At 31.1% G+C, this 14,413-nt stretch overlaps 1 protein-coding gene across 1 annotated transcript in view; it reads right to left on the bottom strand.

The window, feature by feature from the left end:
* Nucleotides 1–162: 162 nt before the first annotated feature.
* The window catches only part of LOC126773616 (matrix metalloproteinase-2-like), a 152,816-nt gene continuing 138,565 nt past the window's right edge, over nt 163–14,413 (bottom strand). The window contains exons 5-12 of the mRNA XM_050494600.1: nt 9,120–9,269; nt 5,365–5,510; nt 3,765–3,923; nt 3,045–3,679; nt 2,569–2,710; nt 2,326–2,485; nt 2,142–2,245; nt 163–1,913 (exon numbers count right to left, since the gene is read on the bottom strand). Coding sequence (XP_050350557.1) covers nt 1,645–1,913; nt 2,142–2,245; nt 2,326–2,485; nt 2,569–2,710; nt 3,045–3,679; nt 3,765–3,923; nt 5,365–5,510; nt 9,120–9,269 — 1,765 coding nt within the window. The 3' untranslated portion in view covers nt 163–1,644. The remainder of the gene's footprint in view (nt 1,914–2,141; nt 2,246–2,325; nt 2,486–2,568; nt 2,711–3,044; nt 3,680–3,764; nt 3,924–5,364; nt 5,511–9,119; nt 9,270–14,413) is intronic.

Genomic DNA, 14,413 nt, shown 5'->3' with positions numbered 1-14,413 from the left:
GTAACTCTTCTATTAAATTCCAAGGATGTAATTTTGTTTGTTGATGAAATTGATCTGGAAGTATTATAATGTTTAATAAAAAAAATAAACATAATAAAAAAAATCTTTATTTGTTCTTAATTAATAAGCTTAAGAGTAACTTTTATGTTATTTTAAACAGCAGTTACAAATTATTGAGTAGCATTTATTTTAAAAAGATTACAAATTTTGTTTTTTTTTTTTTATTGCCAATGGCATATTTTTAATAAAAGTAAATATCACAGTTATTATTAAATTATTTGTGACAAAGTTACTTGAAAAAAATACTCCTTGTCTATAATTAACTGATGACTTGAGATATATAAACATGATGTAAAACAGAAATTGGCTTTTTCTCCATTTTAACAATACTTATGCTTAGACTTTAAAATATGCCTATTTCCTCAGCTTATTGCACAAGGTAATATTAATATGATATAACACTATAGGATTATTATGGAAGAATACTATTATTAGGTAGGTTTAAAATATTAATTGTCCATACTTAAAGGACTTATAGAGGATAGCATACAAAAATACTTAATTTCAATTAATTCTGTACATTAACTAACTATGAAAAGCACCATTTTCATTCTGAAGACCTCCATTTGTTTCACTCATGCATTGGCAATCATTCAGTACACTTGCTATGTATTTATAAGTTCATATTCATGTTACTTAATGCAAGTTCTAAGAGGCATTTAATAATTACCTTACCAACATTTATGAATTGGCATCAGGTATTTTATAATATAACCTTTAGGTATATAGCTAAATAGACAAAATAGGTGAGTAATTTTATCAACAGAATGGAATTTCTTCTTGGTTAAATATTTGATGTAACAATACAAATTCTATTAATGATTATTATAAAGACAATTACAATATGTTTTACATATATATGGGATCAAAATATTTTTTTTTATATATTACTAGTTTTTGAAAATGACTACATTTTAAATAAGAGCATTTATTATACTTTACTACTACAATTTACAAATTACGAGTATGTGAACCTCTAACCAGCATAGGAATAGTCGTTTTATACACAATGGTATATTAGTATGTAATTTTTATATGTTACTATTTTACATTATAATCCAAATATTATTACTATTAAGGCATACTTGTGGATTTTTATATTTTCATTACAACAATAAACAATTTTTGATTAACTTATGTAGATTAAGATTTTACTTACAAGATTTGTTATTTGTTTCAGTATTTTATATGACACTTTTATATTACATAACTGACACTAATTGACAATACAATCTGTACAGAAGCTAAATAAATGGTGTTTTATACCTTACATTAACGAAAGAAGTCGATCATGTTGAGATCAAAATGTACATACAACATTAAAATAAAAACAAAATGCCTCATTTCTAATATTACACTAAGAGTTAACTGTATTTTACTTTATATACAAAATTTAATAATTTACTTACTAAGACGGGCAGTGCATCATTTGCGCATTTTATTTATTACAGTCTTATTTCAGACAATATCGATATGTAATGTCAGTTCAGACATATTATGCATAAATTATTTAAATTTATTTCTCCTCTAATTTAAATTAGATTAATAAAGTGGCACACAATTTAGAAATAATAAATATATTATTTACAGTCTGTATTTTATATAATGAAAAAAAATTAGAACTAGGGAAGCGAAATATGACAGGATGTTAATAGCATGTGTGGATGCGGCGCTAGGAGAGCGAAGCGTAGAACCGGGAGCGGCGGGTGCACGGAATGGCGCTCTGCGGCCAGCCCGTTCAGTCGGACATGACATCCAGTATGGTGCAGAAGGATACTGCCTTTCGTGTTCCACACGCATTTCAAGATCATTGAACTTCCAAAAACCTTTGCCTTTGAAAAAGTAGGTCTTACCTGTGAAAAAAAAACGAGACGTAATTTTATAAAGCATTTTTTACTACATTTAGCGATTAAATTGTACGTACAACTCTTAACTTTAATTTCGTGTTATAATCAATAATTATAATAATTTTCGTTCACAATAACATTTAATCTATTTTAAAATCAAAAATATTGCCAGTTTTTGCTTTGGGTTTTTAAAGTCGGGTTTAAATATTAAGCTCGGGTTTAATTTAAACTTACCATCTTTCCATTGGAACACACTGTCGATGTTGTACCCAACGCCTTGCCACATTGCCATATCCCGTGGGTAGTCTAATTCAACTCTACCAATGTCTTCATCAAACCTGTTAATTATTTTTAATAATAAATTTTAGAATAAAGTAATCGTTTCAGATACGGAGTACGGAAACTAAATAAAACTTACTTCCAATACATTGAACCACTGTAGAAATATGTTTTGCCATTGTGTCCCCAAACCATAGCAGCATCCAATTTCTCTACACTCTCGGGTAGACCAAGTTGTACTAGGTTTTTAGGATATCCTTGTATTAAGTATTGAGAATCAAACAAATACAGTTGTTTACCTAAAAATATTTAAAAGATTTAATAATTATGAAAATAACCTTAGTTTGGAAAAATAAAAATAGGAACTGGTTATGAAACATACCGACAAAGATAGCAATTTTACGATCTGGTCTTTCGTATACGGCATCAACGTGAGTGAGATTTCGTGGTAATCCTGACCACATTCTTGATATCTCAATTGGGTATCCCGGATATCGGCCATTTGCTCCTATCCTCCAATGGTACTGTAAAATAATCTATGCATTAATACATATACGTTTTTTGAGCCGACTTCAAAAGGAGGGCTTATCAATTAGACCCTAATTTTTGGGAAATAAATATATTAATTTTTTTGAGGATGATTTCATGTAAATTTGAAGAAAAATTCACCAATAATGGTGGAAAACTATATTTAGGTCATGACCATATTTAACATAAAAAACTATAAGTCTTATTTACCATTAAATTACAAAAAATAAATTAAATTAAAAAATCAAATACATTGAAATGTCGGTTGTAGGATATAAATATTTAGATATTTTAAATGAAATAATAAAATATGAAAATTGAAATAATTACCCTATTTTTAAAAATAAAGAGTTCTCCACGTATTAGTGACACAGCATCGTAATTAGTGTCACAAGTATCAGGTTTGTCTTTATCTGATGTGGTTGTGGGTTTGACGGTTGTTGTCTTTACGGTGGTAGTTTTAACAGTAGTTGGCTTAACAGGATAATAAGGTTTTTTTTTCGGATAATCTTGACCAGGGTCAGTAGGGTAATTGGGTCTAGGGTGAATGGGATATTCAGGACGACCATAGGGGTAACGCGGGCGGTATGTAGTAGCATGTGTCGTCGTTTCGGTTGGACGAGGATAGTGATTATGGTTAGTTCGCCGTGGATGGTCTTCAGTCGTATTATAATGACGCCGATCTGGATAATAAGGATTCCGCTCTGGATAATTTCTTTCAGGATAATGAGGCCTATCTGGATAGCTCGGTCTTTCGGGATAATATGTCGGATTTCTACTGGGTGCGCGAGGATAGGGAGTATAAGGACGATGGTTAGGGTGTCGTTCTGGGTGATGCTGGTGTATATAAGGTCGTCTCGTTGTTGTTGTTGTGGTTGTAGTTGTAGTTGTTGTCGTTGTTGTTGGTGGAGTTTCCATCGGTCTATAATAAGGTATCTTCGCCCATGTTCTTTTCACTTTAGGACCTAAAATACCATGACCATTAATAAATATTCAGATTTTTATAAAAAAATATTAATCTAATAAATTAATCAACAAATAAATTCTTACCATACATCTGTTGAATGCCATTCCTATCATCTTCCGGTAAAACAAAATTTGGTTGTATTCCTTGATACCAGGGAAACATGAGTGCACCTTTTACTGAGCTATGACTGAGGCCAAGCGAGTGTCCAAATTCATGAGCAGCAACAGCGAACAACGACGTTCCTGTAAAACAATACCTACATCAATATTGGTCAATGTTTGAACATGGCTGTGGAAATAGAACACAAAGCGTTGACATATCCGTTGTTCGGGTGAATTATCACGCGTGTGGTGTTACAGGGCGACCTTAGCACGGTAGTTGTGTTCAGTGTGTCGGCACTGCGGTCGGGCTTCGTATTGGGTTCCGATCGTATTTGTAATACATGCATCGAATGGGCTTATGTTGCCGCTACTAGTGATGTTGCCGGAATGTTTGCCTAGACTAATAAATTATTATCTTCGTGTTTTAATTTTATTTTTAGAAATATATTATATATCAAAGGTTATAATTAATACAATACAACTATAATTATATATATTTATTGATTTTATATTAATTTTATTTTATCAAACGGTAACAAATATTATTAAACAGATTTTATAATCATGGAATAAGGCGACCATGAAATATTATTCACACTCTGATTCACTGAATGAAACTATAGTTACATAGTAAGTATGTGTGCTCCTCTCATACTACGCCCCTTCTCGCCATTTGCATGTCAAAACATAGCTGACCGCGACATGCTCATTTCCGGCGAACTTTTCGCGGAAAAACTATGGCTTCAAACTGTTTAATTAATTTACTATCTCAGTAACGATGCTTTTATGCTTAAATGAACTAATAATATAATATTACAGTACACAGAATGACACTACATAAGTACATCGTCAATGTAATAAAGTAAAAAGTTAAAATATAAATTACATTATTATCTTTTACGAGTAGAAACAATATTATGTAACAATTTATAATTTGTTAAGATGATATATAAAGGTATTACTGGAGCTTAGTTGAGAATATACAGTGTCATGTCCAACATGCCACTCTATATCTAAGCTCAATGTCTGGTTAGATTAACTGCCTTCAGATCTTGCGTACCCACTCATAATAAGTTTGTTATATTCCTCGTAAATGTTAAAATTTATTTTAATTATTAAATGAAATATCTACTTATAAAAATCTAGAATGAACCTACAATAACATTATCGTTACGCATTCATAAACTCAATATCAAGTAAAATTGTTCAAAACCTACAAAAAATGTAAACCTTATTATAGAAAGAAAAAAAATGTTTATTGTTTCATGATGTAGGCATATTTTGTTCAATAAAAATACACGTACCTAGACATTGGCGTAGCCAGCATTTTATTTTAAGAAGAATGTCTAAAGATCGAGATTTTATTTTATAAATATGTTGTTTGCAATTTTGATAATACTTTATAAATATATTCATTTACCTTCGCCTAGAGTTGTACTGACAAAATAGCAATAATAAAGTAATAATAATAATAATTCAGTAGTTATTAGATATTGTTAAAAATAATGTAGGTCTAATTCCCTGTGTCGAAATCGGTGTAGGTGTGTATAAATATATATCGTTAATGCAATAGACGTCTTACCTTCCTCATCGTCATTGTTTGGCTGTAGCAGCCATAATTCGTCGTCATCAAAGTGCGCGTCACCACCACGACCCGTTCCCGGGAAGAAGGCGTGCGCAAGGACTGAACCCCGTCCGTCGAATGGATATGCATCGTCGTGGTAGCGCCTTAAAAAAAATGCATTCTTTTCAAGTTCCGTCTTTTGGTTATACACAATAAATAAATAGATTCTGCATTTTTTTTATTATTCCGTAGTCTTCATACAATGTAAGCATTATATGTTAAACTCAATGCAAAGTTATTAGAAATCGCAAGCGACGCGAACGAAATTGCCTTACTCATCAATAGCCCTCGAAAAATGTATTGATCTATAAAACGCAGCTGCACTATCTTTAAGCTGAACGCTATCTATTTGGTGTTAACAATTTTTATATGGGATAATAGTATTCGGTAATGAACATTGAAATGTATACAAATTTTAGCTTTATCACTAAATAGATTCTCTTATATATTTATTTATATATCGTATAAATAAATATATATTCGTCAAAAAATATTTATAATTATATATGTTTATGTATAATACTACTATGATTGGTGGATGAAAATAGACTAAAGTAATGTATTCATTTCAACACACAACTGTGGTCAGCGTTGAGTCTGCTCAGCAATCAAACTTTCCTTCCTCCAGGGATCTCCTCGGACACTACCAATCTAATCATTTTTCGTGCAAACAAAATAGCGGAAATACTTTATCCATGAATATTTCACGTATTATTAGTAGAACATTGAGTTTAGATGAGAAACTTCTGCTATTAGTGCACATGAGGCAAGGTATCATTATCATTTGTTATGATTATGTGGTTACATTTATTTTTCATGCACTGTATTATGGTGTAAAATTACCATTTAAAAAATTATCATAAGCCAGTCATTCTACTGAGAATATTTTGTATTGATGAAATCCATCGAAACTGAATTGAATGTGGACTTGATGAAAATGAAAAATTATGATTTGTAATTACGATTTTGTTTAATGTTACCAGGTCTAAATTTAGCATTTATGCTGCTATGAATTATTTATTATGGCTAGCGGAAATACTACTTGAGGACCAAATATAATGTAATCAAGCATTTTAATGTGGATAGACATGAAGGAGTGGTCAAAATAATATGTAACTATCGCATAGTTTAATCTTTTAAAAAAAGTATCGTTAGAAATATGGATATTAACGAGGTCTATTTTAAACCCTTTCCGTACCAATGGGAAAGTGTAGTGCTGACATACGCCATCAATATAATGGGTTTGCATGGAAAGTTTCCGAGTTCAAGGATGATTTATTGCGGTGATGGTGTGTATGGTACACCGCTATCTAAAGTACATAGATGGACGTGATAGTAGTTTGTGTGGTTGTGACAGTTTATTTAAACGATTAATGTAATTAAAATTTTCCGGTTTTCAGTCACTTCATATATTTTGTACAAAGGCTATCAAATTTATAATAACATTTTAAATTTTATGTCCACATTTATGCCTAATCTTATACTGTCGAAATTATATAGGAGGTTTTAAATTGTATGAATTCTTTATTGCTTGAGTCATATCAGTTTATGGGAGTAATAAATCTGCAGACGCATACAGTAAGACGCTGTGCTTTCTGTAATCATTGCATTATTTTGTACATTAAGTAAAATTATATAGAGCTTGAAATATAATATAAAAGTTATTGCAAAATAAACCTAAGACAATTTTAATTGATTTTTAATTAAAGTTGCGCTTATTGACAAGATGGCCGAAAATAATGAAGTTCTTGCTATAAAAAATTATAGCTTATAAAAAATAATAAAAAAATACTGTTAAATATAGTTCTAATTTACAGATAGAGCTTATTAAAAATAAATTATTAAAATTTAAATATTAAACTACAACCTTAGAAATAATCGTTACACAAAGTATACCATACAAATAGGTACAATAAAAACTTAAACAATAATTGAACAAATTATTTACTACTACATAAGAAACATTAGCGAAATTAGCTAACTGTTACATCTTGTCTTTGTTTCGAATAAGAAGCTCGTAACTCGACTAAAAGTTCGGAAATGTTATCATACGATATCAGAGCTCGTGTCGGGCATTCGGAAGTATCCCGTCGCAACTAATAAAAGAGTGCGCGTGATCGCAACTTGCCGCTCGCATAGTTCGTAGAAAAAAAAACGAGAAAATTTGATGTAGACAGTGAACTTTATGCTGCAAGTTTGCAACGTTCCCAGCAATATGGCGGCCGCAATATGTCCTCAGTTGAGGTTTTTGTCGCTGGTACTTTCTCATATCGTCGTCTACGGTGATCTAACAAGCGAAACTTCGCCCTACGCTCATTCGATATGCAACTCAAGTCTTCGGCTACGCGTAATTTGTATTTTTGTATAGCTCATTTCGTGGGATTATTTTCTTCTGAATTTTTGTTACGTAAATTATTTTCCTGCATGATTTATGGCTTTAATAAATACAGAAACATTACATAATTGGAAAGGTGAAAGTGGTGTTTTACTACGATATTTTAAGTAAAATGATATTACTCTTGCTAATAAAATTCGTGGATTGTGAACGATACAATTTACCGTGAGAAGGACCTATTACATTAATAGCAAAGTGAATTTAGCAAGTCACGTTCTTTCAGTAATACAGAATCGAGTAGAAACGGTTCACCTTGAATGAAAACGATAGACTACCTATCGTTTAATGCTTGGACTATTGTTGTGCAAATGGATAATCTATTTTTTATTTTGTAAAAAATAAACTATTTTATTCTGAACATGATTCTTTTTTTGAACAATTAGTACATTTTTCCAAGAGTTTTACAATGCCTACTTTTTTTTAGTGAAACATTATTTTTAACGCTATGAAAAAAGTATCTTGTATTTCGAGTTACAAAGAGAGTTTGCCAATATCTCTAGATTTTAAACGTTAAAAGTATTTTGTTTGAATCTTATTGTGATGCCTCGCACGAGAATGTCGCAAATCCTCTTAAATGGATAGGACGTGTCCCCCAAATCCACGCTTGATTATTATTTATTATCAGCGCAATGAATCAAGAAACGTATTTGATACTTTTTTTTAGAATGCAAGATTTTAAAATGTCTGTCTAAACGAGAACTATATAACTATACTGGTGGTAGGGCTTTGTGCAAGCCCGTCTGGGTAGGTACCACCCACTCATCAGATATTCTACCGCAAAACAGCAATACTTGATATTGTTGTGTTCCGGTTTGAAGGGTGAGTGAGCCAGTGTAATTACAGGCACAAGGGACATAAAATCTTAGTTCCCAAGGTTGGTGGCGCATTGGCTATAAGCGATGGTTGACATTTCTTACAATGCCAATGTCTAAGGGCGTTTGGTGACCACTTACCATCAGGTGGCCCATATGCTCGTCCACCTTCCGATTCTATAAAAAAAAAAAATGTGTTTTTCTTAAAAACGTTTAACTAACTATACAATTATACTAAATATGATCTATATTTGGTATTATATAAACTTGACAAATGGGGGCTTTGTAAGAAGAGTGAGCCGATTTCGGAGGAAGTTGCGAGCGAGATACAATTAATTTTAACGAATTTATGTATTACCTACATTTATTTACATATATTGTTAAATAATTCTGATAAATAATCTGTATTTTATTTCACTTTATAAATTTTTCAACAATGTTCATTTTAAATGTGTTGTGGAAAAAAACAAAAAGTAGTGGGTGTCAATTCAAAATAAAACACTTACTTTGCGAATGAAACTACAATATCAGCATCATCTGAATTGACCTCCGTGAATGTTAGTCTTGAGGCTTGCTCCCAAACATCGAGTGCGCGAGCGAGCACGCTTCTTGTGCCGTGCGGGTCCAGCTGCGATGGTCGCCGCACTTGAGATAGACTGTAAAGAAAAAAAATATATTTATAGCTGTACAACTTTTCGTTTTTGTGTATTATTATCATATTTTTTAGGATATTTATTGTGCTTGAAATAAATTATACAAATTACATTGTTTCAAATCTTTATTAAAGTATTATTTTCTTAAAATGGTATTAAACAAGTTCGCACTGTTCGTTTGTTCGTTTATTTCTTCTGATCTTTCTTATGATGAAAACCATTGCTTTGGTTTTCATCATAAGTTAGGCAATTCTCGTGAATAATATATTAATATTGTTTTGAACCATCACTATTGTAATCATCGTTAAAGGTATTTTTAGGCCGCTATAGCTTTCCTTGCCAAAAACTTCTTACTTTATTTTAATTTTATTAATACTTATCAAAATAAGAGTAATATTACTTTAGAAGAATTTCCAATTTATAGAATTTGCAAGTTGACTTGATTTGAATTAGCTAGAAATATTACAAGACATTTGAATAAATGCATATGAAAAAAAACGTAGGATTTGGAGCGTGCGTTAGGGTGGATTAGCACAACACGGTGATAGATCGTTTGTATCCATCCTTGTATTATAATATTTGATTATATATCATTATTGATATAATATCATAGATTTTGTCCATATGAAGTCGGGATGGGGTAGCTAGTGTCACATAATTAAAACAATATTTTTTTACTTAACAATCGGCTACCTACCGCTTGTTTATATACTCTAGTAAAATTAAATATAAAAAACTATTTAATCAAGTGTACATAACAAATGGAACTAGACGAGGCACCCAAGTCGTAAGTACAACGCTCTAGTGTGTATTTCAGTTTGTGGTCGTAGCAGCTTTCACGTAATGGAATAATCGCATTGTGGACAATTTGACTGCCTCGGCCCTATTTAACGGATGCTGCGTTTATTACGCTAGATTTATGCGTTGTCACATTCACAGAGTGATCTCATTAGGCCCGCACGTAGTTTTCATTAGAGAGTTAGCTCGATGTGCAAATTTTAAAGTTGCATTTCCAATTTTCCCACAAGTATAGGTACTCATTTAGTGGTTCAATATTTTATTTAATAAACAAGCCGATTTACTTAACCATATTTATAATAAGCTGTTAACAGTTGTGCACCAAAATTTGTTGTATAAAATATAGCTTTCGAGGGTAATTAAAACTAACCAACGCCGGTTTTGGCCGTCGCTGTTGTTAATATAATTATTTCAATAACATTATTAGGGGACACTGGGGAAATATGAAAGAGAGTATGAACTATGTTTTGGAAGTTAAATTTTTCATTTCGACGCTCATTTTGTTACATCGTTTTGAGTAGGTGAATTTTTTTACATTTTTAATTACTATTAAATATATAATAAATTATACTTATAATTTATTATTCAACATTCAAAATGTATTATTGCCATATAAACAAGACTCTTTTACGTATTACATCAGGCGACTAGTTAATTGCAAACTTTGGATGAAATTTGCAACCACATTTCAAAGTTAATGTTGTAATGTCACGTCGAAATAATGAGCGTGGTTGAATGCAGACTAACTTACGCGTGTAATTTAAAAACATCAGAAACATAATTACCGAAGTTTCATGTGTAAAGATTTAAAAGAGATTTTTAAATTACTGAAATACTAAGATACAAACATCATTAATAATAGAGTTTTATTCAGGTTTTTGGACGTACCTAAGACTGTGAATTTGTTATTTTGCAAACCAAATTTATCCAAAAGGTAATCGTTTTAGTCCCTTCGATTCGCAGTTTTTTATTAATCAATAAAGAATACATTAATATTGTTCCTCAGTTAGTTTATTTTATGTATAACGTTTCTAAAATATTTAAACGTTATAAGCTTATGTTTCATTGTAAAAGCTGATGAAGCCCAATAAACATCAAAATGAATTTGAAAAGTAAAATTTGAGTTGGTAATAATTTCATTCGCAGTACGCGTGAGCTAACGAATAAGTTTCCAGTTGTTTTGAAGGACTTCAGGGCACGTTGAGGTTATTTGACGTTATGGACAAACAGAAGCCTATTCTAATACGAGTTAAGAAACGTGAGTAATGCCACGTGAACACGTGACTGGTTGTGCGAACGGTAACGTTCAAGATTTTTCATAACAATAAACTTGATACAAAATAATCAAGTTATATGAATGGTTCTTTATAAACTTGAGAACAAATAAAACATATTTAGTTTTTTTTGCGAGCCGTATTCTATGTACATATTAATTTGTTTCTGTATTACTCTAGCGGAGGAACGCAGCATTTATAGCATAAAATAATAAAACATGCGATATCAGGACGACATGGCGACGTCTTCACGACGAAATGGACATAATCTCGTTACGATGTCATAACAAAGAGATTTGTAAGCATGAACTTTATGGTCTGTGTCCAACGAGCTAAAATTTAATTTTCCGAAATAATCTGTCAGAGATCCATTAAAATTATTCGTCCATGCTCTCGTTTGTGTCAAGTTACATTTTAGCGTCGCTAGAAAAGATGTCGCGACATTAAACATTGAGATCTACGCCTCGTAATATTATTTAATTCCCTAATCTACCTTTTAAGTTTTTACAAAAATAATCGTGCGAAAATATTTAGACAGCGATGACCGGACGCGGAGAAAGAGAAAAGAGTTTTCAAATTACATTTTATTTCACGGTTCGAGTGGAGGAATTAGCATAAAAATAATAAAATGTCAGTGGGATGTGGTCCCCCGTGGCGTGCTTGGCGCCCCTCGACACCGGCCGCCTGTCAAAACGATTGTCAACTCCGTCGGCATATGGAGCCCTTATCTTACTTGTTAATAATTTTAATACTATTTGTTAATAAAAAACGTGCCCATATTAATACACTCCAACAAACTCTCAACACATAATTTTAATAATAATACTAATTGATTACAAATCAGTAAGTAGACATATTTCCGCTTTAAAATTTAAAAACCTCTCTAACAACAGTGCTTTTTCCGGTTTTTAAAAGTTATCTTATATATATATATATATATATTAGAGTATATATATATATATATATATATATATATATATATATATATATATATAAGATTATTTATATAAAGTATAAATAATCTTATATATATATATATATATAATAGAAGACTATAGAAGATTAAGCAAAATCACGGGATCTAAACTATTCGCCCGATTGACTTGAAATTTGTCACTAAGTACTCCTTTCCCGACGTAGACGTTTACTAAGAACGGATTTTACGAAAATTCTATTCAAAATACATTTTTCTTTTAATCTAACCTTACAAACCCGGACGACTAGCTAGTAGAATAATATGCTCATTATTTGAAGCTTTGCGTAATTTCAGAAGAAATATTTTTATTAAACAAATGTTGTTTGATGAATAAAAACTAAAATAGCATTAGCCAAAACTTTGAATAGGGAATGAGTAAACTTAAAAATAGAGAAAAAGTACGTGCGCTACGAGATCTGAAGAATTGCGATTGATTAGCGTAAAAGTAATTATATTATGTCATATTGAAAACAATATTATCGGATAGAATGTTAAATTTAACCATGCAAACATTTAGTGTATAAGCGTTCTATTATAAATTGCAAAATATAATAAATAAAGATACCTCACAAAAATATACTATATTAGCTTATGTCCGCCTTAAAACTGTAAGCATTTTGAAATAGATATATTTTAATGTATTTTATCCATAGTATTTAAGTCAACCTGGCATAACAAGAAAAATTTCAGCTCATTCGGTTGAAGATATCTGCTTCAAAATTGATTTGCAAGATTTTACCCGAACAAACATACATTGCAAATTAAATAAAAGCTTGTAAAAAACTATACGCTATTCCAATCGGAGTAGGAACAAAGATAATGCTCTTCACAATGCTGATGCTCTTCGCAAACTACAACGTACTGTTGGCAAAGATGCTGCTCTCACTGCATATTATGGATATGTTGTTTCTTTATTAAATTATGGCTTAATTTTATGGGGGTAATTCTACTAATTTTAATAATGTTTTTATCCGTCAGAAAAAGTGTATACGGGCTATTTTTGGAAATCTACCTTTAGATTCATGTAGACCGATTTTTAAAGTTAACAAAATCTTGAAACTAGCTGGGTTATATATAATGGATGTAGTCATATTTGTAAAAAAAATTTCACATTTATTCGAAAAAGCAGGTGATAGAAGCAAGCTTGGATTAAGAGATCCTACTAGGTTATTGATACCACCTTGCCACTGTGCTCTCTTCCAAAAAAATTTTTTTTTTTTTATAGAATAGGAAGGTGGACGAGTATATGGGCCACCTGATGGTAAGTGGTCACCAAACGCCCTTAGACATTGGCATTGTAAGAAATGTCAACCATCGCTTATAGCCAATGCGCCACCAACCTTAGGAACTAAGATTTTATGTCCCTTGTGCCTGTAATTACACTGGCTCACTCACCCTTCAAACCTTAACACAACAATATCAAGTATTGCTGTTTTGCGGTAGAATATCTGATGAGTGGGTGGTACCTACCCAGACGAGCTTGCACAAAGCCCTACCACCAGTAAAATCCTATATAATGTGCATCAAAATATTTAATAATATACCAAAAAGCTTAAGGGATTTACCATTAAGGTTACTAAGGTCTAAGCTTAAAAAATGGTTAATTGATAAAAAATCTACTCTATAAATGAATATTTTAAAATTCAAGAATGTATTGAATTAATAAAAAAATAATGAATTTGATGATACATTAAACTTTAGTAAATGGATAATTTTGGATAATATTTTCTTTTTTAAGTTAGAAATATTAGCGTTTACAAAAACTTTATTTTATTAACAAACAATTACTTGTTAACAAATATACGTGCCTATCGTGGGCGAAATGTATTAGAGACTTATAAAAAAATCATGACATCTGTAAAACTATGTTTCATGCAAATATATGATTATTATTATTATTAAACAAGATTTACAAATTTAATGCGATTTTCAAATAATTCTGCTGTATTACACTATGAACAGTTCTTAATTAGTTTACTTTTATTTATAATAGACCACTATTTTACTTAACTAGTTACAACCAAATTAATTCAACTTAAGAAGTTCCGATTACAATTTCGCGGACATTGAAAACGCCATTTTTTTGCGATTCCCTAGTG

This window comes from Nymphalis io, chromosome 15 (genome assembly GCF_905147045.1).
Source record: "Nymphalis io chromosome 15, ilAglIoxx1.1, whole genome shotgun sequence".
NCBI classification, from domain to species: domain Eukaryota; kingdom Metazoa; phylum Arthropoda; class Insecta; order Lepidoptera; family Nymphalidae; genus Nymphalis; species Nymphalis io.
Note: the sequence above shows the minus strand (reverse complement) of the source record. Positions and strands in the feature narration are given on the sequence as shown.